The 23,985-nt window shown below is 50.5% G+C and overlaps 12 protein-coding genes across 12 annotated transcripts; 6 read left to right on the top strand and 6 right to left on the bottom strand.

Annotated features, from left to right (window-relative positions):
• Positions 1-1,338: 1,338 nt before the first annotated feature.
• Positions 1,339-2,296, bottom strand: GT037_010441 (uncharacterized protein; the record flags this gene model as incomplete). The annotated part of the gene is made up of 2 exons (XM_038935488.1): positions 1,339-2,211; positions 2,261-2,296. The coding sequence occupies 2 exons, from the start codon at positions 2,294-2,296 to the stop codon at positions 1,339-1,341; spliced, it is 909 nt and encodes a 302-aa protein (XP_038781738.1).
• Positions 2,297-3,018: 722 nt separating this feature from the next.
• Positions 3,019-4,775, top strand: GT037_010442 (tpr domain protein; the record flags this gene model as incomplete). The annotated part of the gene is made up of 4 exons (XM_038935489.1): positions 3,019-3,023; positions 3,071-3,892; positions 3,989-4,302; positions 4,354-4,775. The coding sequence occupies 4 exons, from the start codon at positions 3,019-3,021 to the stop codon at positions 4,773-4,775; spliced, it is 1,563 nt and encodes a 520-aa protein (XP_038781739.1).
• A 183-nt stretch (positions 4,776-4,958) lies between these two features.
• Positions 4,959-5,760, bottom strand: GT037_010443 (uncharacterized protein; the record flags this gene model as incomplete). Its single annotated transcript, XM_038935490.1, has 2 exons — positions 4,959-5,541; positions 5,600-5,760. The coding sequence occupies 2 exons, from the start codon at positions 5,758-5,760 to the stop codon at positions 4,959-4,961; spliced, it is 744 nt and encodes a 247-aa protein (XP_038781740.1).
• A 1,966-nt stretch (positions 5,761-7,726) lies between these two features.
• GT037_010444 (uncharacterized protein) lies at positions 7,727-8,366 on the top strand (the record flags this gene model as incomplete). The annotated part of the gene is made up of 3 exons (XM_038935491.1): positions 7,727-7,867; positions 7,931-8,061; positions 8,111-8,366. The coding sequence occupies 3 exons, from the start codon at positions 7,727-7,729 to the stop codon at positions 8,364-8,366; spliced, it is 528 nt and encodes a 175-aa protein (XP_038781741.1).
• Positions 8,367-9,195: 829 nt separating this feature from the next.
• On the top strand, positions 9,196-10,181 carry GT037_010445 (uncharacterized protein; the record flags this gene model as incomplete). The annotated part of the gene is made up of 3 exons (XM_038935492.1): positions 9,196-9,265; positions 9,327-9,549; positions 9,602-10,181. The coding sequence occupies 3 exons, from the start codon at positions 9,196-9,198 to the stop codon at positions 10,179-10,181; spliced, it is 873 nt and encodes a 290-aa protein (XP_038781742.1).
• A 94-nt stretch (positions 10,182-10,275) lies between these two features.
• On the bottom strand, positions 10,276-17,096 carry GT037_010446 (acetyl-synthetase-like protein; the record flags this gene model as incomplete). The annotated part of the gene is made up of 11 exons (XM_038935493.1): positions 10,276-10,365; positions 10,414-11,153; positions 11,201-11,696; positions 11,782-12,031; positions 12,146-12,202; positions 12,320-12,381; positions 13,170-14,836; positions 14,914-15,079; positions 15,709-15,821; positions 15,870-16,953; positions 17,013-17,096. 11 exons carry the CDS (start codon positions 17,094-17,096, stop codon positions 10,276-10,278), a joined length of 4,809 nt encoding a protein of 1,602 aa, XP_038781743.1.
• Positions 12,280-13,011, top strand: GT037_010447 (uncharacterized protein; the record flags this gene model as incomplete). The annotated part of the gene is made up of 1 exon (XM_038935494.1): positions 12,280-13,011. One exon carries the CDS (start codon positions 12,280-12,282, stop codon positions 13,009-13,011), a length of 732 nt encoding a protein of 243 aa, XP_038781744.1.
• A 787-nt stretch (positions 17,097-17,883) lies between the features above and the next one.
• GT037_010448 (uncharacterized protein) lies at positions 17,884-18,568 on the top strand (the record flags this gene model as incomplete). Its single annotated transcript, XM_038935495.1, has 3 exons — positions 17,884-17,985; positions 18,035-18,140; positions 18,192-18,568. 3 exons carry the CDS (start codon positions 17,884-17,886, stop codon positions 18,566-18,568), a joined length of 585 nt encoding a protein of 194 aa, XP_038781745.1.
• Positions 18,569-18,658: 90 nt separating this feature from the next.
• GT037_010449 (mitochondrial ribosomal protein of the small subunit) lies at positions 18,659-19,084 on the bottom strand (the record flags this gene model as incomplete). The annotated part of the gene is made up of 3 exons (XM_038935496.1): positions 18,659-18,687; positions 18,741-18,993; positions 19,046-19,084. 3 exons carry the CDS (start codon positions 19,082-19,084, stop codon positions 18,659-18,661), a joined length of 321 nt encoding a protein of 106 aa, XP_038781746.1.
• A 136-nt stretch (positions 19,085-19,220) lies between these two features.
• GT037_010450 (ribonuclease iii) lies at positions 19,221-20,567 on the top strand (the record flags this gene model as incomplete). The annotated part of the gene is made up of 1 exon (XM_038935497.1): positions 19,221-20,567. One exon carries the CDS (start codon positions 19,221-19,223, stop codon positions 20,565-20,567), a length of 1,347 nt encoding a protein of 448 aa, XP_038781747.1.
• Positions 20,568-21,059: 492 nt separating this feature from the next.
• On the bottom strand, positions 21,060-22,412 carry GT037_010451 (phosphoribosylamine-glycine ligase; the record flags this gene model as incomplete). Its single annotated transcript, XM_038935498.1, has 2 exons — positions 21,060-21,256; positions 21,314-22,412. 2 exons carry the CDS (start codon positions 22,410-22,412, stop codon positions 21,060-21,062), a joined length of 1,296 nt encoding a protein of 431 aa, XP_038781748.1.
• Positions 22,413-23,133: 721 nt separating this feature from the next.
• Positions 23,134-23,919, bottom strand: GT037_010452 (ph domain-like protein; the record flags this gene model as incomplete). Its single annotated transcript, XM_038935499.1, has 1 exon — positions 23,134-23,919. The coding sequence occupies one exon, from the start codon at positions 23,917-23,919 to the stop codon at positions 23,134-23,136; it is 786 nt and encodes a 261-aa protein (XP_038781749.1).
• Positions 23,920-23,985: the final 66 nt, after the last annotated feature.

The following is a 23,985-nucleotide window of genomic DNA, read 5'->3' on the forward strand; positions in this document are numbered from 1 at the left end:
TCAGGGCATTGACGCATCCCACGCAAACGGCCGGTTAAAACCGTTGCCGAGACATATCAAATACGCAAGGACATGACATATAGGAGGATTGATCACAGCCTGATCTTACGCGATATATGTGCAAAACGGTCGCCCACGCTCTATCACCATGGTCCTTCTTCGACATCCTGTAGGCAGGACAAGACCTGGAGGCCACGCACGCCGAATTGAGTTAGCGGTCGTAATACCAAGCCCCCGTTGTTTTCGACATCATCCGTAAGACCCCACCCTTGCGTCAGATCTATGCACTCGCTCGCCTGGCCGACATTTCCGATCCAAGTCACGTCTTCCCGTGTCGATGTAGCGAGATACAGCTCCTTGCCTGGGCAGTGCTACAGAACATCGCCTTATCTCACGGCCCCACACGCCACGATTTTGGAAGCGCGCTTCATGTACCTGAATGCACACGGCGGCGCATTGCTCCCAAACATGATATGTGGTCTTTACAATCCGGCTTGAAACGGGACAGAATACTCCAGCTCCTTAACTCCTGTCTGCTCGAGAGCGAGGAGGCTCTTCGCAGATAAAGCGCGCAAGTCACGCACAGATCGGATATGCGCGGCAACGTGAGATACGCAAATCTCCTGTGAGGCTCTAGCACATGTGAAGAGCTCGCCGTCGGATACGCCAAGTTCGAGGTCAAGAATAGATGCACGATTAAGAATTTCGCCCCTGCATTGACATGGCCGCCTTCTATCCTACATGCAGCAGTGGACCTGGACTTGGCTATGGTATTCGACAGGTCACCCCAGCCCCCTATAAATCAATAGCTGTTTAGGTGCTGACTTTGACTCTATGTCTCCCGTTGCGCATGTCGACCAGTCCTTCAAATTAGGGAATATTCTGCAATATGAGCAACGTCACGCCGAATATAACGCCTGTATGCTCAATTGCAGCGCAGATCTTCGTGCCACAATGCAGCAATGCAGCAAATTTCTATCACCTCATCGCCGAGGACAGATCCGGTTAGCAGTCTTCCATGCTGGTACCCATGGCAAGCTATCCCATTATGGTGATCCTGACTTTATGAGAGTTGCAGAATGTCTCGCTCTTCCGTAAGAGGGAGGAACTTGCCTCAACGAACAAATCACCTAGTTACCTCTAACCACTTTCAAAGCACGAATCATTATCTGGGAGCTACTTATTCCATTCATCCGTGCTGCACATGTAATACGCCATACATGTTGATGATAAAGTAGGTATAGAAAATCGTACATCATGATGTATGATGGGGCCAATTGTTTCAATTTCATGTTCTCATGCCGGTATGCGCCGACCTACGATTCCCAATCCCGAAGACTACTTGCTCTCCAAAGCGACTTCCCGGATTAAATTGCGGACCTCGTCGTCATCCAGCCGTTCGACGCCTAACAGCTTGTTGTCGTCCAACTGCTTCCAGCGCAGGGCAGGCACTGTACCCGCAGACCATCGGATCATATCACCGATGACACCGAGGTCAACTTTGCCAGCCATCATAGACTCGGTCGCGTCCTTTAATTTTTGGTTCATGTCTTGCTTTGTCTCCTCCCACCCATCATTACCCAAAACCTCCTTCGCTAGGTTCATCATCTGCTTCTGACTCTTAATCACGCTAGAGATGTATAAACAGCGGTTTTCCGTCTCTTGTGCCTTTTGTAGTGCGCTTGCAACAGCGACACCGACTGAAGAAAGCATCGTCCAGGGGAACGGAAGCATGCCATCGTTGATGTATTGGACCTTCTTGCCATAAATATCAATGTTGATGAAGCCAGTCCGGAGATTCCAATCTAAGAAAGCCCCGTTCGATACGGCAGTCCATGTCAGTTTTCCCTCAGCGGCCAGCTGTTTGACCTGCTGGAAAGCTTGGTTCTTGCCATGGTACACTAGTGGCGAGCGAGCAACAAGATCTTCAGGATCGACACTAAACTCGCCTAAGATGATACGGTACACTTGAGCGGAAGCAGCAGCTTCAACGATTCGTCCCGAAAGAGTGGGATCGGGCCCAGAAGTCGCATCCACAACAGCATCTTGACCATGAAGGGCCTCAGTTATCTCAGAGACTAAGTCGGTGTTGACAACTTTGACAGACACGCCTAAGGGGAACGTTTGGCCCTCCTTTCGAGCGATGACAGTAACCTTGAAGCCAGCTTTCATAAGGCTGGTCAAGATGGGCGATCCCACGTTACCGGTCGCCTGTATTATGTTAGTCGAACGGGCTTCTGCCTTGTTACGATTACCTTACGCCTGTGAGTGCAACGTTGGTGATCTTCTTCGACATAATTTGGATACCAGATGAACTATGTTGATAATGGTATTGAAGATGATTGAGTTGAACACCGTGAGTAGATTGTGACGGTGGTCATATAGACGATGTTTATGTCTCCAACTATGCGAGGTTGATCCACTCAACTAGACGTCCATGATTTGTCCGTCTGCCAAATCATGTGGTAAAAGGCCGAGCACTCTTGATTAGCACTTAGACAGTTCTGGAGTTCGATTTGGGCGGTGAAAGATTGAGCTCAGCGCACTAGTCTCCGGACGGGCCGGCGTACTCGATTCTTCATCCGATCCGACTTATCTCTTGTTTGTCCGACACAACATCTTAGTCAACCGGCTCCTATACCTGGTGATGCATTAGATGCCAAGGCGAGCGGACTTGGAACCTAGTGTAGTTGCGGGGCCTTCTTGGCGGTGACAACTGGTAGTCCCCAGAACGTCCGTCACGTCAACACTGTCTGGCTGGACCTGAATGCCGACACGAGCAGGATTACTACGGAACATCAAGACAAAATTTGCAACCCTCGCTCAGCCAATAGATCAGGCAGCAAATATAACCTTCAGCTCGGCCGCTCCGTTTGTCGATATCAATCGAGAGCCATCCTAAGATTGATTTTCTGGACTCACAAAGCAGCGGCTGCAGGTTGCATTTTGAGCAACTCATACCGACCAGGATCGTCTTGAGAGTTCATCGTTGAAGAAGCAAACTGATAACTGCAGAAAATGAAGTAAGCCGTTCGCCGTTCATGCTGGTTTATAGTACTGATTCCCACAGGGACCTTCTTGTTTCCAGTGGTGAGAAACCTTATTACAACTTGGGCGAATATGGACGTGAGATCCACACAACTTCGCAGGAAGCGCGGAAGTGGTTCAATCGTGGCCTTGTATGGTGCTACTTATTCAACCATGAAGCGGCTACGCAATGTTTCGAGACGGCGGCTGCCCACGATCCTAATTGTGCAATGGCCTATTGGGGGATTGCATTTGCTTTGGGTCCCAACTACAATAAATCGTGGCGCATGTTCACGTCGGTTGATCGTCAGAATTCCCTCAGGAAGATACTCAGTGCCCTGGCGCGCGCGGAGAAAGTGCAAGCTGATGTCTCACCTATCGAAAGAGCACTTATTTCTGCACTCGCCACTCGCTTTCTGCGCAGCAGCGTCGCCATTCCAGAAGATCTGTCACGATTTGACTATGCGTACGCAGAAGCTATGCGTTCTGTCTACGAAGCGTACGGAGAAGACCTGGATATAACAACTCTGTTTGCTGACGCTGTCATGTGTACTCGTCCGCGTCAGCTCTGGAATCTCAATACCGGAAAGACTACAGGAGCAGACATAGATGAGGCAAGGATTGCATTGGAGAAGGGTCTAGCACAAGTCGAAGGACGCAACCACCCTGGTCTATGTCATTTGTATATCCACATGATGGAAATGTCGCCTTTTCCCGAATTGGCACTCAATGCAGCCGACAATCTGCGACGACTTGTACCAGATGGTTCGCATATGCAACATATGGCGACACATATTGACACCGCCTGCGGTGACTACCGTCGGTCTGTCGATTCTAACTTCGACGCCATACGCGCAGATGATAAGTACTTCTCGAGACGAGATGTAAAATCTCTTATCTAAACCGCCTACCGGTCACACAACATCCATGCTATGGCATATTCTGCGATGATGTCTGGCAGGTCCGCAGATGCACTTTATGCTGCGAGGCGATTACCTGAAGTCTTAAGTCTAGAATTCATGTCTATCAAAACACCACGCATGGTAGACTGGACTGAGTGGCAATTGGTAACATTACCTCACGCATTGATTCGTTTCGGTCAATGGGAAAAGATTCTCCAACTTCGACTGCCAGCAAACAGGGATCTGCTCAGCGTTATGACAGCGACAGTGCATTATGCACAAGGAATCGCCTTCGCTGTACTTGGCCGGATTACGGAGGCTTGCCACGCAAGGGACGCCTTTGAAGACGCTCGTAAGGCTGTACCCGACAATCGTATGTATAGTCCTTCTTCTATGGCAGCGCCAGTGCTAGCTGTTGCATCAGCTATGCTTGAAGGCGAGTTGGAATATCGCAAGGGCAACCACTCTAAGGCGTTTTCCATCTTGCGTCACGCCATTAACTTAGAAGATAACCTTGCTTACGCCGACCCACCGCTATGGATGCAACCTGTTCGACATGCTTTCAGTGCTCTTCTCCTTGAACAGGGTTATTCTGAAGAAGCGGAGAAGCTTTACCTGGAGGATCTAGGGTTGAGTGATAGCCATCCCCGACGAAAGGCACGCATCAATAACGTGTGGGGCTTACATGGCCTTTATGAGTCCTTCATGCGAAATGGCAAGGAGGAGAAGGCTAAGAGTATCCGCATTCAACGCGACATCGCGATGGCTGCCTCCGATGTTCCCATAAAAGCTTCATGTTTCTGTAGACTTTCGGCTATCAAGAGGGACTATGACTGTCATTCGTAACACTTACATCAAAGAGTTTGACTTCGATTATAGAATTCTGGTTTCTAATGTTCTTCATAGCTACAATGACATGGTATAGTACAATAGTCATAAGTCTTCCATAGTGTATGAGATAACTTGTCTTTCCTGGCCTCTTTTTCATGAAGGAAAAAAAGTACTTCTGCCGACGTCTACTACAGGTTATCAACTTTCTTTCAGCCACTGTATCTCTTCCAGAGTAGAGGGTCGACCCAAAGTGTCGTTGCGCTGAGGAAATCGCCCAAAACGATCCAATACATTCTTCTTACTCTCACAGATACCCTGCATAGTACTTCTGAACTGTTCGAAACTATCCTTTCGCCTCACAAGCACCCCGCGGTATTGCGCCAAGGTACTATCCCATCTGTCTACAGATTCCTCTAGCAGCATCTCGTAATCATGCCACATGTCAGAATGAGCTTCTGCTAGCGACTCTTGTACCTCTAGCCTCTCTGAGTGCTCCATTGGTATGTAGAACCAAAATCGATAAACCAACTCGAAGCGGACTTGTTCCTCTGTCGGTATACCAAGTTTGAGTGCTTGAGTAGCAACTTCGAGCGCTAATTTGTCAAACAACGTAAAAACTATTCTAGTTTTCGCGCCTCTAAAGCAATTTCTTGGAAGCTGATCTAGAAGTATGATCAAACTGATCCAGTGTAAAGGCGTGCATGGTTTCGCGGCAGCTATGATATCCGCACTACGTGGCTGGATCAGTTTTATCAGCCCCAGCAGAGCACCGAACTTGTCACTGGTAGATTGTAAGCTGGTGTCCACGAATAAGAGGTGGAAGATCACGTGATACATACAGGCATTCCTGATCGTATGCATCACTTTGCGAGAACCATGGCGTTACATCTTCGATGCCAGGAACGATGACGTGTTCGAATTCTAGATGACGGAACCAGAAGTTTGAGATGTTATCGAGGACAGCGTGCGAAAGTACACCTTCGAGTGTGATTTGCTCCATCACAGCTGATCGAGGCCACGAAGGCCGAAGATATCCAGGCGACAGAGAGGTGTCTTTAACTCGAAGATTCTGAAGATTTTCTAAGATCGATGCTATACGTCTCGCATCTCCTGTTGTGTGACGTGTAATGTTAAGTTGATATGTCATCGCGAAAAGGCTGACCTCATCCGTTATTGCAAAGTTCGTCCGCAGCAACCATACCGAAAGCCGACCACCCAAGCTTCATCGGGATGAATTTGCGGACTTGATCACTTTGCCTTCATAGTCGGCCCGATTGTCGGTACGTACAGAACAAAGTTCGTTCCGTTCCGTTCTACAACATCGGAGATCTCTTTTCCAAGTGTCCGGTGATGACTATAGTAGCACGAGGTATTACACACCCGGGCGTTGCCGCAGCTGGACTAAAGCGTAATCATCGTAGGCTTGCGTTTCAGGGTAATCAACTGCGAAATCTCAAGTAGATATGACACATCTTGTTAGTTTCTTGGGAGCGCATTGATCACACTTTGTGTGGATCAACAACTTAGCTTCGTCTGATTGTAATAAAGATCAGAGCTCTACGTAATCCTTAGTACAATCTTACGAGGCCAAAGACGATGAAATTTTGCTAAGCTGTAGTCGGTGAGAGAGAACGACACGACAGCGTATAAAGGGAGCTGGAACCTAAGGTAGACATGCGCTCACTATATGGCATCTTTCGGAAATATTCTACAAGATTAGTTGATGTTCTGCACTCTCTTCGAACATCACTTGATTGTAAATTGTTTGGAGTATCACTCTTTCCGCGAGGAAGCTTACATCAAGATGTCAATCGCTCTGATGTTGTCGATGCCGATAGTGGCATCCCTAACATTCAGCTCGATAGCTTTGAGCCCTCGCTAGCATGAGGTTCCTGACGACCTCATGGAGCGCCGTTCGAAAGCCATAAACATCGATGCGAACACTACTAGAGTGAGAAACGTGGAACTTTCCAGCTCTCATTTTCGCACCAAGTCCATCATAACCATGATAGCTTTGGACGAAATGGGTTCAACAGTTGTTCCATATGGACATCAAATAATCACATACTCATAGGGAAAAGGCGGCTTGAAACAACGCATTGATAGAGCCGCTGGGCTTGGGAAGTACGTAATTCCTCGTGATGAGCTTTATCCATACCCTGATGCTATATTCTAACCCCTTGGGTGTTCGCAAGACCAGCGCTTGAGCCTATGGACTACTCGGTAGTAGTCAAAGATGGCGATGATGGGTTTGCTGCCGTGATCAGGGGTAATCATTCTGTATTTGAGCCATCGGATGCTCCTAAGGCTACCCAGACGGCAAGTCAACTTGTGAGATACCTGTCTTCTGATCTGACGATCATCAGGATACCTCGCGGCGTATATGATTACTGACAGCCACAAGTGGGATTCGCTTTTGATTAGCAAGATGTTGGCTGGTGACTTTACCCTTCGTTCTGAACTAGTTGAAAGTGGTTTGCTTCTTCCAGCAGGTTGTTGATCCCTCCTGACGCATATCAAACTCGCGTTGACTTGCTCCTAGTCTTTGATCAGTCCTTTAACATCTCGGGCCTCTTCGATCCCAATACTTACTTTCCCTTCGCTATCCGCACATACGAGGCTCATCCCTTCTTCGGCCCTTCTACGAATGATTTGCGAGTGTACGACTATATCCGTGTCAATGGACTAATGAGACCGTGTCATTTTAAGATTATATACAATGATAAGCGCCTGTTACCGACTTTGTTGCGGATGAGATATTCGTCAATTTTGAAGTCGAACCATCATTCTTTGACGTCTCGGCAGAGTGTAGAACTCTAAACATATCCGTTGTTGATCCTGCGCTGACTGCCTATATCGGAGAGAAGTACGCCAAATACCTATGGTTTGGTCGATTCAACTTCACAGTTATGGATATCGATGCACAACAACCCTCCACAGATATGCCAGGGGTGCGGGTGATCTGAATGCCTGGCGTCGCAACTTATCGACAGATACTGCTCGAGACCGACAACTATGTTGTTGTTCTAGATGCTCCAAGTGATCAGGCGTTGATCCTACTGAAATGGGTTAGGTTCAATATCGGAAAGCCACTTTCACAAATTTGGGTAAGTAGACCCCGATCATTGGGCTATAAACCATGTCTTCTCATTATTTCTGACTCTGGATAGCCTACAAACCATCATCATGATCATGCGTTAGGTTTTCGAAGCTTTGTCGAGAACGGAGCTGAGGTTGTCGTCCCTAAGATGGCTCAGTCATACCATGCCGAGATTCCTGGAGCTGAGTTCGTGACCTGTGAGTGTGTACAGTTTGAAGATATTTGCAGATGAAGAGCTAACATATCGTAGACGCAGTGCGCTTTACGTTGTTCAGACAAGCGATTTCAGCGCTACATTCATCCACGTTGAGGGTAGCATTCATGCTCAAGACCATAGCGTCACCGTGATCATGCCTGCCTGCCCCACCAATGACAGCACTGTTGTAGTGTTCGGTGCCGATCATGTAATTCAGACGCAGCTGATGGCAACTCATAACGACCATGACGAGCTCAGCCAGCTTGTTAATGCCATGATAAAGCATCGTGTTGCCAAGTCAGCGTTGTGAGTTTCCGACGCGCCTTTCGTTCAGACAGTCACTTACTTCTTGGGTGTAGGCTTGTCCCTGTTCATGGTGAGCTGTCGAACATGCCTGCTATCTGCAACAGCATGGAATACTTATTTCCCGAGTGCAAGTCACTCGATTTTGGGTACCCGAGTAATGATTGCACAGCCTGATGGGCTGTTTTGAAGGGATGGTGACACGGTCAACCCTTTATCTGAGCCTTTGTTGCTAGTGCCAGCTCTTTCGCAAGAATATGACTTCTACTAATGCGTGCTGATGGAGGCATCACGCGGAGGTTGATAGTCGGTTGTGGACATAAACTCGCTATCGGGTCACTGTACACAATCCGCGCTAGCCGCAATTATAACCTCAGCGTCTCTGCACTGTGCTATGCTGAGCCATGCGCCAAATAAAGAGGACTTGCAGAAGATTTTTCCGGTGCTCCATGCGACGGTTGAGCTTACGTTTTCGACAACAGTCCGCAGGAAGTCGTTGGTGGGTTGCATAGGCTATAGACGAGGCGGGGAAAGGTTGGGCGCCTAGCCACACTTTACCGCAACCAGCATCTCATCCGCACTAGTCCTTCACGCATCTACATATCATTGGTGGGTCATAATCTGGGGGTTATGCATCCAGAACTATCTTGATAACAATTATGTCAGAAAGATGGCGAAGTTTCCTATCTCAACCCTGGGAGAGGCTCATCCAATGATGAACTCGTGATCGCTAGCGATTCGTCTGAATGTCAGAAAGCGAGTGCGTTCATATATAAAAGGGTATATCCATATGATGTAATCTCTCGTCTGGCTCATTCTCCTTTACATATCTCGACATGGTCGATATCCTGCATGAATCAGTACTTGATATGTACTCCATGAAGGGAAAAGTGACCGTGGTCACCGGTAAACTCTCCTTCAACAAATGACATGGCCAAAATTCCTCAAGCTACTGACACAGATGTAGGTGGCGCTCGTGGCATCGGATTGGGACTTGCTGAAGCCGTTGCTGAGTTGGGCAGTGACGTCGCATTGCTTGATCTTTCTGCTCGACCGTCTGAGGATTTAAAAGCTCTCGAAAAAAAGACTGGTACAATGTGGGTGTATTATGAGACGGACGTAACAGACCGGGAAAGCCTGAAAGGGGCCATGAATGCTGTAGTGCGCACATTTGGGCGTATCGACAACTGGTATGTACATATGTAAAAGATTATTGGCCTTTTGGTCATTGACGCTATACAGTATCTGTGCTGCGGGCATTGCGGCTGACATGCCATTTTTTGAACATGGATGGGATCAATGCCAGAATATTCTGAACGTGAACGTAACTATGATTCTCCTTCAGACAGCTGTACAAAGTCCCAAAGTTGACAATACACAGGTCATGGGAACGTTCTTTGCTGCGCAAATAGCCGCCGAACTCATACGCGTCCATGGTGAAGGTGGCTCTATCCTTTTCTTGTCCTCGCAAACAGCTCACAGCACGACACCCAGAGAGCACACAAGCATGTACGGCGCCTCCAAAGCTGCAGTGAAGTCGCTTGCTATGCATCTGGGTGTTGAGCTTGCACCATACAAGATCCGAGTCAACAGTCTCTCCCCAGGATATATCGAGACGGAGATGGGCCGTGCGGCAGCCGAGGCAAATCCAGCAATGAAAGATGTGTTTGAGAAAGCGCCACCATTGGGAAGACGTGGGCAGGTGAGTGATCTGATTGGTCCTGCAATATGGCTACTGAGCGATGCGGGCGCCTGGACCACAGCTACGGACGTTCTGATAACTGGAGGATTGCATGGTGGTAGCATGCATCTCAAAGTATGAGCACTGAGAGATAAGCTGCCAAATGTTAGATTGCTCCTCAATGAAGGATTGCACATCATACCAAGATGTCGCCTTATCTCCATCTCCCTGATTTCTAGTCCTCTTTTCTATTGTTCGACCTTTCACTCACGTGAGTCAACTCTTCACCTACATCGCTCTCAACCCTCTGCGAGTTCTGGTCCAACTGTGGGCTTGCTCAGTAAATCGTTGTCAAGAGCAGTGCGATACTTACCCAATGAACAGCTGCAGTCGCAGCAAAGAAAGCGAAGACGACCACGATCATTGTGATATAACCCTTCTTCCAATAAGGTGCGTCGCTTGCTGGGTAAAGCGCAATGCCCCAAAACGTGTACAAGATCGACTGCACCATACTCATGATGTAAAGAATGACCGATCGAGATGCGTCGTCACCACCGCGCTGAGATATAACGCTAGCCCACCCATATAGAATAGGGTTTACAATGTATGAGGTACCGGCCAAGTAGAATGCGAAGAATGTTCCAGCAGTGGAGAGACTGGGTATGAGCAAGAGAATTGCGACGAGTAGCTGCAAAAGTCCAGCTAGTATGACCATCGGTATGCGGCGATTGGTCATGTCAATAACATAGCCTGCCCCGATATTGGAGACAATGGAGACTGCCTGGATACCTAGCGGGTAGGTCGTCGTGGCATGCGAAGGAAACTTTCCAATGTTCTCTTTCATCCATAGCAGAAAAAGGCCTTGTAGAACAATGGCTTCCAGTGCACAGGCTACCGCAGAGTAAAGAGTGAATATGTAGACATCTGGCTTTGCAAAGAGTCGTTTGGCGAGGGACCTAAGGCTGATGTCATGGCTCCAGTCTTTCTTTGGTGGCAAGCGGTCAACTGCTAGCTGTATCTCCTCTTTACTGAGATATGGAGCGTGCGTAGATTCTGGCAGGTTGGGAAAGAACATGAGTCCAAAGATACCGAAGGGAATACCCATAGCGCCGTCTTACACTTTTTCAGTGATGTCGCGTAACCTTGAGGTTGATACTCACTGATTATAAACACCCATTGCCACCCTTTCAGAGAGGTCTGACCATGCAGACTCTCATTCATCGCTGTCATCATCACCCCAGCAAACATGCTGCCTATTTGTCCAATGGCTGTAAAGATGGCCGTTCGTTTGGCGATTTCTAGAGGTTTGTACCAACTACCGAGTATGTAAATAGTGCCACTGTAGAGACTCGACTCAAAAAGGCCTTGGAAAAACCGAACCACACATAGCTGTGTATAGGTCTTACAGGCCGCAGAGCTCATCGTCAGCCCAGACCATACTAAAAGTGTGAAGGGCAACCAGAAACGCGGCGCAAGTTTCTGGATGATCAAAGCATGAGGGATTTGCCCTACACAGCTACCTGCAGTGAACATGGAAAGCAAGATGCTGTATTGGTTCCCCCCAAGTCGAAGATCCTCTTTCAGTCCAGATACATAGGCATTTGCGAAAGCACTGCGATCGAGGTAGTTGAAGAAGTATGCAGCGCAGCAATACACCTGGTATATTGTTAGTTGCCACTAAGTGTAGTGGCATGTTCTCCCCACCAGTATGAAGCAATCTGCTGTTGATTAGATGTCTGACATCGGGAAAGGTAAAGCCCTCGTCTGACGCACCGAGTTTGCGAACAAGTCGCTTTTCGAGATCTGCCATGTTTTCGAGACGTGTGTAACCAGTCAAAACACGATAAGAGCGAAGCATGTCCGTTGCGTCCTCATGGTTCCGTTGAGAAACGAGGCGAAGTGGAGCGGTCCACAGCGATAGGACCTTGGTGGCCGCTAGCGAGCCAATGACGTTATAGTTTTTGGTAAGCAGCAGAAAGATTCCGCCATTGCTGGCATAATTTTGGTGTGCACGCGCAGTTTATGAATGGTGCAATTTGATCATATCCGCCTGAAGTAGATGGGCTTACCATGGTGGGGGCTGATGAGGTTGGTCTATAGCTTACATCCATGGGTCATCAAAACGCCGAGACTCAACGAAGGCAATGCATTGATAAGCGAAACTGACAAGCGTAACATGAAGTAGCATTGGAAACGTTCAAGCAAGGTTTACTTTTTGCATTAGGATACCAATCGCGACATGGCTACTTCGGTGCACACTGTCTCCCCTACGGGGCCACACACCTGCACCGTTATCTTCCTTCATGGACGTGGTAGTAACGGTGGCGTTTTCTGCGAAGAGCTTTTCGAAAGTCAAGAAGGATCAGGACAATTTTTTGTCGACATATTTCCTGGCATTAAATGGGTATTTCCTAGCGCTGCAGGATTCTTTGATAAGAGTGAAGACGAGTTCCAATGGTTCGATATGTCATCAGTTCAGCGGCCACAGGACAACAGCGAGATACAAAAACCAGGATTGTGGCGAAGCGTCGCGCAGGTTCTTCAAATCATCACGGAAGAAGCGGGTATTGTTGGAAACCAAAAGCTGATACTTGCGGGTATGAGTCAGGGATGTGCTACTGGTATCTTTGCTCTACTAGCCTCTGGGTTGCGGGTTGGGGGATTTGCAGGGCTGAATGGATGGCTGCCGCTGGCAGAGGAGGTACAGAGCGTCATGAATGTGCCTGGTCGAGAGCAAGATGTGTTGAAGATGCCAGTGCTGTTACAGCACTGCAAAGACGACGATGTTGTACCCGTCGAACATGGAAATGATCTTAGGAAACTGCTTGAAGAATTAGGCATGTGCGTCAGATGGGAGTGCTTCGATCAGGGTGGGCATTGGCTCAATGAGCCTCAAGGTATGGACGGCCTGGTGGAGTTCATCAAATCGGTCTTAAGAGCTATGTCAGCCAGGGAGAGAAAACAGCACTAAGATTCTGTGATTGGCAGCGACATCCAGTGTCAATTTCTCATTACCCTCGTCAACAACCTAGGCCTCTACAGCAAAGTCTTGCCAGCCCTCAAGGCTTCGAGATCCGCCATGGTAAACCGGACGTATCGATTCTCGCCTGGTTTCATCCACATGACTACATCATTGCCACCTCCCACAACCTTGGTGCCAAACTTATCGATCTCCATGCCTTCTTCACGCAAAGGCGCCTTGTTCTGCTTCTGGTTGTCTGTGTTGCTCGCTTCCTTCACTAGACGCAAGAATAGCGGTACCGCGTATCTCGGTAGTTTGCTTCTGGAGTAATCCAGCAAAGCTTTCCAATCAAACGTGTCGGGACTAACACCATCAGCGAGCCGTAAGGCTACGCAGCCCGCGCGACCATCATGCCTAGGGACTAGGGTTCCATATACGATAGCTTCGCCTACACCGGGATATTTCCCGAGAACCTCTGCTACCTCGGCTGTCGACACATTTTCGCTCTTCCATCTGAAGGTGTCACCTAGTCGATCCAGGAAGTACCAGCGTCCATCGTCGTCCCGTCTAAGTGCATCACCAGATCGATAGTACAGATCACCCTTCTGGAACACGTTCCTTTCGAATTTTTTAGCTGTAGCTTTCGGGTTGTTGTGATATCCAGCAAATGCTTGTTCATTCGGTACCGCGACCAGGATCTCTCCACCTTTGTTGTAAGAGTTGCGCTTCACGAATCCAGTCTTAGGGTCTCGTAGAAGCTCGCCAGTTTCCGGGTCAATGGGCACAGGTACGTAGATGTTGTTGAGAGCTCGCCTGATGATAGCGCCGTGCTGAGCAACAGTTGTCGCTGTGAATGGCCCTTTACTATGAACCACCATAGCCAGAACGCCCTCGGTAGAATTGAAGAACTCGATGACTTCTGGGACGTTGAACCGCTCCTTGAACCTGTTCCACACGTCCGGGCGCATACCATTGCCGTACATGGCGCGTAGTCGATGGTCTCGTTCTCTCGGATGTGGTGGCGCCATGAGCAGATACCGCGCTGCTTCGCCGACATAGACGAAAACAGTGGATTGAGAGTCGTGGATATCATCCCAGAAAGTGCTCACTGAAAACTTCCGCCCTATTGCCACGCTCATCCCAGCGGTCAACGCGCCCATTACCGCTAGGCCCCCCGTACCATGAAACAACGGCATGCAACAATACCATCGATCTCCATCTGGACCTGCCTTTTGGTCGAACGTCAGGTTTTGCGGATTTCCTCGTTCGTGATAACGATTTACCATGAACTTTCCTGCTTTTGGCAATCCTGTTGTTCCCGATGTGTACAAGAGACACGTTGGATCGGTACCAATGACATTCTCTCTGTACTCATCACCTGGCACTTGAGTACTGCCCTGATATACCTTGCTTGTCAACTCTTCGTCGACCTTGAAAGCCGTTACACCCATCTCTTCCACTGTTGCCCTCACGCCTTCGAACCTCTCCATACACCCCTCTTCCTCGTCAACAAGCACAATCTTTACACCCGCGACTTTAAGGCAATGCACCAAACCCTCTCCCTTGAGGTTGTAGTTAAGATGAGCAGGTGCACACCCGATACAAAAGAGACCAAGCCAGATGACCATGAAGTCTGCGCTGTTCATCATATAAGTAGCAACCATATCTCCCGGTTTCACGCCTTGTGTCAAAAAGAAGTTTCCCCATTGGACGGCGCGATCGTGAACTTGTTGCCAAGTGTAAGTTTTGTCGCGGGACCAGATGCATTGATTATTACTGTAAACCGGGACATGCGGAGCAAAGGAGTACCATAGGGACTGCCGTTTAGTCCTTACTGTATTGATTTAGCTTCGAGAAGAGACATTACGTATGTCATACGATCAAGCATAGCTGATGGAGGATGATACATACCTAGTTCCTCATAGTAGCCAGCCGCTCTTTTCTTAAACCTCAGTGCCCTCAGATCCTGTCCAATGTGGTATTTGCCGTTGACGTATGCTGCTAGCCCGGAAATAGCTGCCACAGATGCAGCGGCCGCCGTTGCATCCATGTTTTCTTGAGTAGAATCTTCTTTTTCCTGTTCTCAAAAGGATGTAAGGTTACAGTGGGAACGCAGGACAGGAAGAAAGAAGCTACAGGTTAAGGAGAAAGTTCAATGTTTGGCTATGATCTTCACAATTGCCCGTCGTCGGTCCTACCACTGGGCATGGAGCTAATGAGATGCCGAGGTTCGAGTCAGTACTGTGGATACAGCTTGACGCCACGACGCGTAGTGAGTGCGGGGTGACCTAGCGCGTCGGACAATTGATTGTACGTCGGTTACATGTCTTTGGATAATTTTTTGCGAGACTTGGAGCGAGGCTTCCAAAGGATGAGCTTGTTCTACATGAGCTTGTTGAAGTGATTTTCGAGCGCGACAAGAGGGCATACTGCCGATCATGACTTCGACAGCGTCAGACCGAGCGATCCTTGCATGGCAGCACACTGGAAGAGATCCTTTCTCAAGCGGGAAAGCGCATATGCTCAGGTATGAGTTTCTTGATATTATGATACAATTGCAGCGCGTGGTTTTCAGCGAAGAATGCGTCTTTGCTGTATCCTCCACATGTGTCCTGACTGGCTACTGTCGTTATCCTACTTGACCGTCTTCTTCTCCTTCTTGTTGATGTTTTCCGTTCCAGGGGGAACTTTTAGTCCTCCAAATACCAATGCACAGACTCCGACCATGCCGGCGGCTCCGGTTGCGTATGCTGTTTCGCGGCCCGTCCACCAGTACAAAGTGCAGAATATGAGGGGTCCTAGAGAACGACCGATTTGACCTGGCTCACGTCAGCAGACAGTTTGAGTGATGCGATACTTTGACTTACCAAAGCTTCGATGATTGCCCAGCTTATTGCCTCGCTCATCGGCGCTCGCCTCAAAAGACGAGAGACTGTTGAGACCAGTGACGACAGTCGCGCTCGTTACTGCAAGAAGTGCGGCCGCTCCATACAGTGCGCCCTGTGTTTGAACCCTTCCAAGCATGAGAAACGCAATTGTACAGCTGACCACTCCCATCTGAACCACCTTCAGAGGGTGCATCCGCCGCACCACCGACCCTTGTAGTAGGGAAGCAACTAGGCCAATAAAACCAAGTAATCGACCAGAGTCCTTCGCCTGATAAGAGAAGAGATCGTAAGTCATAAACGGAAGCGAGAATTCCATGCCGCTGAAGAAGAGGATAAAAGTAAAATGTGTCGCGTTGAGTAGATAATGCGAGTTCGTGCGAACACGAGGATTCGGTGCTTCACTGCTTTTGCCATGTCCGTTTGCTGTGCCGTTCTGAGCCTTGTTCGCCGAAGGTAGCGTCTCCGGGAGACTGGTGTACAGGTAGATGGTTTCCGAGATGATCAGGAATAGAGAGAAGCCTGCTGCCATGGCAAATGGGTTCTTGTCCATGACCTGCAATGTGGACAGGTATGCGCCCAATGCCGGGCCGAACGTGAAGGCGATGCTGAAGCACACGCCGACGAGCGCCATGGTCGCGCCTCTCTGGCTGTCGTCGCTGATGTCGGTCGCAATAGCCATTGCAAGCTGCACATTGCCCTCGCTCAGGCCTCCCACAACGCGACTGGCAAGGAACGTCCGGAAATCGGTCGCTGCAACCCACAGCGCTACGCTGAAGATGTTGCCCACCATAGACCACAGAAGCGCCGTGCGCCTGCCATATTTGTCTGAGAGCGTCCCGATGAAGGGCGAAGCGATAGCCTGGCACAGAGAGAACAGTGATCCGAGTGCGCCGCCGAGCAGGACTATGTCGTAGCGGGAGTTGATAGGTTTCGCGAAAGAGTTCTTGTATGCATTGAGACCAGCGAGAATCTTGGAAAGGATGGTGTTAGGGTCTCCCGTCTCGTGGTTGCGGTAAAATTCGATAAGTTTGGGAAACAGCGGAAGGATGAAGGTGAAGGATATCTGCATGTAAGGGGTGGTCAGCCCATGCGAGCGGTTACACGCGACGGAAGATGACGTACCAAGTCTAGCAGCAGCGAAATGAATAGCACTTTCAAGACCCTCTTTCGCAGAGTCGAAGACACCGGAGTCGTTTCGGATCCCATGTTGAAGATGTGCGATGGTTATCCAGCCCAGTCGCAAGAGCCCCCGAAGTAGCGAATGGAGATGTGGACACAAGTAATCGGCGGCAGCTGTCTGGTTAAAAGCAGCGCAGCGATCGGATAGAGGGGGCAAGGTCTAGGTCAGCTCGGACTGCAAGCCCTCATCTAATGATTGACTAGAAATAGAACAGGTTGCGAGTTATAGTCATTGGTGGCAAGCGCCGAAGTGTATTCGGGTCATGACGAGGTTTGGCCGTTCGCCTGTGGCTCCGTTTTGTGAAACAGGCGCGAGCGCGAGGTGGAACATGTGGGCACGAACCACATACATGAAACAACACAAGGAAGTATATGAGGCGACTAAGGCACTGAAGCCCACAAGTTCAAGAGTCATTGTGTGGGCATGTCGTGAATAGGAGAAATGGCTTTTGCGAGCGTACGATGGCCTGAGCAGGTGCTCTGGGCGGGAAGCTCAAGTTGAGAAGCCGAGGCAATGTGTAGCTTCATGTCGATCATCAATCCGCAGCATCACCCGACTACGCCAATAGTTTGGTTGTAAACGGGGAGTCTCCCGACATTCCAAATGGTCTACGGAGAAGCTCGTTGTCTTAATTCAGACCACTAACGCGACGACGTATCCCCAAAGTATACGCTGTGATTCATTCTATTGGATTACCAACGGAGATCACCGCAAGCACCCCGAGGTATCCTCTACACCCACCGCCCAAGCGGAACGAGCCTCTTCATAGTAGGGAGTAGTCTCAAGCAGATTCTCTCTAGTCCCGAATCCACCATGGGCGACCAACAAGCAAATCGGCAAAAGGCAATGGCGGCCGTACATGCAATGTTCGAAAAGTACAAGTTGCTTGCAGCCCGCAGGCCCAAGGACCATGTCGTATGCAACTACTCAGGTCAATGGAAGAACTGTCGTTGATCATGTCTAGGACTTTGACCGAGAAGTCATGTTGAATCTGGAGCTCGTGGATGCAAGCCTCGATGGCACAGTTACTTATGAACTCGTCATTGGACCCAACTTTTCGAACTTGAACAGTAGGTGCTGTTCCTCGGGTACTATGACAACTGGGTACTGAAGTGCAGCAGATGTTATGCATGGAGGCGCCGCCGGTGTTATATTCGACATGTCCACGACGACGGCTCTTTGTCCTCTTGCTCGGCCCGGGTTCTGGGAATTCATGGGCGGCGTAACTCGTTCTCTCAACATGTCCTATCTCAAGGCGGTGCCCATCAACACCAGGGTGCGACTCAATAGCAGAGTGGTAAGTGTGGGCAAGCAGATGGCTATGATCCGCGGCGACATGACCAGCCTGGATGGCAAGACAACATACTGCACAGTGGAGCACCATAAAGTGAATGCGCCTGTGGTCAAAGAGCATCTAGATGTAAGAACAGCGTGGGATGAAGCATTCGCGAGGGAATGGAAAGCGAAGGGCGTGACGGAAGTGAAGAGCAAAATATGATGAAGTCGCCCAGGCCCAAGGCCGAGACATGCATTCTGGATACTTGATTCATCATGACTATTGCCAAAAGTGATGTTGCGAAGCATTGGCCTACTTCCTCTTGTTGAACTTCTTGGACTCTGCACTGGGTCAGTATCTCTCGCAAGATGCGTCTCCAAGACATGGGTCTTACCAGCGGCGGTCCTCTTCTTCTTGGGCGCACCCTTTCCTCTCGACTTTGCAACGTTGAGATGCTCCAACCAGTCTTCCTCCTCTTCGTCGATAATCTGGTGTTCGGGGTACAGGCTGCGCAACTGGCTGATGGTTCCTATCCGCGGCGGGTAGTAGGATGCGACGGCGGGACCCTTGAGGCGCTGGTGGAGGATGCGCGATCCTAGACGAAGGCGTTCGGGGTTGTATGTGGTGTTGAAGACCTTGCATTGAACCTGATCCAGTCAGTGCGCCGCGCACAATGCCCTTGGAGCAGGCGTCACCTACCCTCATCAGGTCCAGCACCCGCTGCCGTGGTACTGCCATGGTGGATGCGATGCTCGACTGCGGCGTTGCGGCGAATCTGAAATGTCGCGGAGGTGCCCTTGGCGCTCGCGACTAGCGCGGCTGAACATGTCACCAACTCTCACCACGCGAGACTGCTGCTGCCACCAAACTCACCATGACATCACAGAAACGGGGCGGAGGCTTCAACCACTATGGCCGCGACCAGCATCACAAGAAGCACCAGCCTCAGCATCGCAATGGCGCAGGCTACAACACTAACCCATCGGCGCCTGAGCTGTCTTCCAAGGACATGCAGACGGGCCTGGTAGCTCTGTTGGACAGGTTTGTCGCTCATGAAACCACCATGGGTGCGCACAAAGACATTCTCCACCATGCGCACCAACTGCGCCGGCTGCTCTGCGCCCGAAACGATTCAGCCTCTGCCACAGCGAAGCGCGAGCTTGACCAAAAGAGGCCTGACAAGGCAGTCAAGGTCGCCGTACCCGCTTACGTCGAGCGAACAGTACGGGTCGCCCAACATCTGCCTCCCCTCCCACCCATCAACGAACCCCATCTCCACGAAGCCGTTTTCACTCATCGCTCTGCCATCTTCGATCCCAGCATTCCAGGCTCAACGCTCGGCGAGGACCTCAGTCTAGACTACGAACGACTCGAACTACTAGGCGACGCCTATATCGAACTCATCGCCTCCCGCGCTCTCTACAACCGCTTCCCACATGTCGACGTGCCAGAACTATGCATGTGGCGCGAACGGCTAGTCGAGAATGTGGCCCTGGCCAAGTTCTCCAACGCCTACGGTTTTCCAGACCGACTGAAGCACCGCGCCGTGTGGGACAAGAACTCCAAGCAATACCAGAAGGTAGTCGCTGACATCGTCGAAGCCTATGTTGCAGCCGTCGTGCTGTCAGACCCAGAGAACGGATTCGAGGCTGCCGAAGCATGGCTTACTGAGCTTTGGGCACCACAACTTCTAGGCTTCAGGGAGAAGATTATCGAGAACCCTCAGGCTAGAGACGAGCTGAACAAGCTTGTGCTCGGCAAAGGCGTCAAGCTCCTTACCAAAGAGGAGAGGCCTATGACATACGACTCCAACAGCGTGCAGTGCTACCATATCGGCATCTACCTTACTGGCTGGGGCTACAAGGACGAATGGCTCGGAAGCGGTGATGGCCAGAACAAAGTGCAAGCCGGTGTTGCCGCGGCTGCCGATGCCCTGAAGCGGAACGGTCCGGTCTTGCAGGACGCTGTACGGCAAAAGAATGAGCTGAGAGCGGCACGGCTGAAAGAGCAAGAGAAGAAGGAAAATGCTGCAGGGGGCACTGAGCAGCAAGCAACCCTTGATTCCAAAGAGTCGAATGGCAAAGCAGAAGTGTCAGACGAACAGGGTAACAGTGAAAAGAAGCGGAAAAAGGGTGAAGACGATACCTTACACGAGAAGAAAAAGCACAAGAAAGATAAGGAGAAAAAGCGCACAGCCGCAACTGATGATGACAGTTCCTAGATCACATCCATGAATGTCCTTGAGCAGAGCCTTGCTAAGGGTATCAATTCGTTAGGTGACCGGAGAGATGTTTCAAGTAGACGATGGCCAGGTAGGTAGGTAGCCATCAAGATTTCTTCTTCGAGTTGATGTTTTGGCGACACCCGTCAACAATTTTGCCGGCTATTCGGCTCTCCGTTTATCGCGGCACGTTTTATCGGTGAGAAGCTGAGTCGCTAAAAGGTAATGCCCTTCATCCGACATGTGTCTAGGAAGACATCGTGGTTCACCGGAGCGTATAGACTACCTTATCTGCTTCTAAGCTAGATAGATGGGCAGGTACACTGCAACCAAAGTCTCAGCAGCCAGTAGTATAGCTCAACCATGAAGATTTTATTCTCATCATCCATCGTAGGCCCAACTATAGCCTAGCGTGTTACGCACATGTTCGCTTTTGACTGCAAGTCTCTGGTATGCCCGCCTTGAACGCCATGTAATTCCCTTGGATTCTCTCTACTTCTTCAGTGCTCGGCCCGCAATGTCCTTGCGGTACTGCATGCCGTCAAAGTGTATGCACTCCACGCCCTTGTAAGCCTTCGCAACAGCCTCCTCCAGTGTCGGCGCAGTGGCCGTCGATGCGATGACGCGACCACCAGCTGTTTTGAGCGTGTTGTCGGAGAAAGAAGTTCCAGCGTGGAAAAGAACGACATCTGTACCGTGTCAGCATGGTCACGCGACTCCATCATCGCATGTAAGAGAAAACTCACCCTCTGGCACAGCATCCAACTTCATGACTGTGCCCTTTGCGTAGCTTCCAGGGTATCCACCTGCAGCTACAACAACCGTCGCCGCACTCTTGCTCGAGACTTTGACGTCCACATCCTTCAACTGTCCGTCTGCACACGCAGCCATGACTTCAGCAAGATCGCCTTCCATGAGCGCAAGTAAACTCTGTGTCTCGGGGTCGCCGAAACGAACGTTATATTCCAATACCTTGGGTCCGTTCTTGGTCATCATAAGCCCAGTGAATAGTACACCCTTGAACTCAAAGCCTTCGGATCGCATGCCATCAACGGTGGGCTGGAGGATGTCCCTGTCTACGCGCTCGAGTACGTCCTTGGGCGCGATGCGTGTTGGCGCGTACGTTCCCATTCCTCCAGTGTTCGGTCCCTCGTCGTTGTCGAAGATACGCTTGTGGTCTTGTGCTGGTGGTAGGGACTTGATGGTGCGGCCATCGCTGAACGTAAGGATGGACAGTTCGTCGCCCTCCAAAAACTCCTCGATGACAACCTCGTCACCCGCAGTTCCGAATTCCCGTGTCAGCATGATGTCTTTGAGTGCTGCATGTGCCTCCTCTTTGGTCTGTGGTATGATGACACCCTTGCCTGCTGCCAGACCCGAAGCCTTGATGACGACGTTGTGTGAGATGGAGTCGAGGTACGCTTTTGCGTCGTCGTACCTGCTGAAGTTCTCGTACGCGGCGGTGGGGATGTTGTGTCGCTTCATAAAATCCTTGCTGAATGTCTTGCTGCCCTCCATACGTGCGGCAGCCTTGCTTGGTCCAAATGCCTTGATGCTCTTGAGACCATTCTCCTGGAAGTAGTCGACGATGCCTGCTACGAGTGGTGCTTCAGGTCCTGGTATTAACAGATTGACATTCTTCTCCTTTGCGAAGTTGACGAGACCGGCAAGGTCGGTGTCCTTTACGTCTATTACGTTGGTGACTTTGCTGTTCAGCGTCGCGGTACCGCCGTTACCGGGGCAGACGTAAATGTGCTCGATCTTGGGCGATTGTAGAAGTTTCCAGGCGATGGCATGTTCGCGGCCGCCGTTGCCGACAAGTAGGACGCGGAGTGATTCAGACATTGTGTTTGCTGTATAAAAGGTCTAGTCGTATCTTGAAGATGTTTGCGACTGGAAATTTTTGGGAGCGGAAGCGGAACCCCGCCGTGGGGTAAGCGTGCAGGGATCAGCGGGAGTGTGAGGTCACCCTCAGCCCTGCCCGTTCCCTTGCCAACTACGAAGTGGCGGTGTTACTATAGTAGGTCATAAGAACCTGGCTTTTAATTGACGTATCGCATTCCATTGGAGAACAAACCAGACTACGGGGTATCGATCTAAGAATGATGTACACACGCAAGATTGCGCGCTGCATAGTATGGCAACCCAAACTCCATGTCTACACGACGATGGATCTGCCTTCGTACAGTCGTCCAGAAGACTGCTTGCACCTGCATTTACACCCGCAGCCTTTCTTCAGAGAATCATACCAATAGTCCTTTAGGCTGGCGTCAAGCTGGAGTATCTGGATAGAACCAAGGATATAGATAATCTGCCGCCTTGTGCTCTCTTCGTGCGTCGCAAACCAGTAGAGCATGAAGATGGAGATGGATCTCAACAACATCCATGTGACATGGTAAAGAAGGTAGCCGATGACAGACGACCATCCGTTTTGCTCGCACTTTGTAGAGCATTGTTGCGTATTGGCTGTATGGCCGGAAGCGCTCCTTGTTGATTGCTGATGCAGTTTGCTGAGGGCGTCGGGTTCTGACAATCTCCGTCGTACGGCACCTGGCATAAAGTCACATCAGCCCAGGCCGTTGTGATTCTGTTTTGCCTTCATGAAGAGCTGACCTAGCACATCGTTTTGCGCTGGGCCAGGACTCGGTATGTATCCTTGCTGCTGCTGATGCATGCTGGGCATAGGGTGGGTGTTGTGGTTGTGGATGCTGAAGCCGGCGTCTTGCTCGCGCTGTTGACCGAAGAGTTCTCGCAGCGACAGTTGGCGACCCATGGGGACAGAGGACGCGGCTTCGGCGGCTTCGGTCGCCTTGGCAGTGGGCTCAAGGGCTTCGCGACTCGCTCTTGCCTTGTCGGCAATATCCATCATCTTTGCGGCAGTCTCGACACGGCAGTTTGCGGTGGAGGCAGGCGGCGGGTCGGCGAAGATCCAGATGCCGTAGACGTGCTCGCCCTGGATAATGACATAAGGGTCTGATATCTCCATCTCTTCGCTGCTGGTGAGCTCCTGGTAGAAGTTGTCTAGGCCGCGGCGGTTGAGAATGATGGCGCAGTATCGCTCAGCGCCGATGGGTGAGGGGGTGAGCTGGCAGATGAAGAGCGTGCCCTCAATGCCCATCTTCTCCCATGATTGCGTTTCGAGGTTGAAGGTATACAGGGCGGCATACGGGGTGACATGCTCGATGGATAGCAGATGGGCGTACTGGCGACGGAGGACGGAGAAGTTGAGCTCTTCGTTGGACCGCGGAGGTGGGAGGGGCACGTCGACGGCAGGCGGCGCGTCTGTCTCGTAGTCTGACGGCTGTGGCGGCGGCTGGGGCTGGTTCGCGCGGGCTTTGCGGTGTGGCGCCATGTCTGGGTGAGGATGTGGTGGTGGTGGTGGTGAAGGAGAATGGGCGCTCCTGCATGCAGCCTGCGC

The sequence above is a fragment of the Alternaria burnsii genome (genome assembly GCF_013036055.1).
Source record: "Alternaria burnsii strain CBS107.38 chromosome Unknown 756, whole genome shotgun sequence".
Taxonomy (NCBI): domain Eukaryota; kingdom Fungi; phylum Ascomycota; class Dothideomycetes; order Pleosporales; family Pleosporaceae; genus Alternaria; species Alternaria burnsii.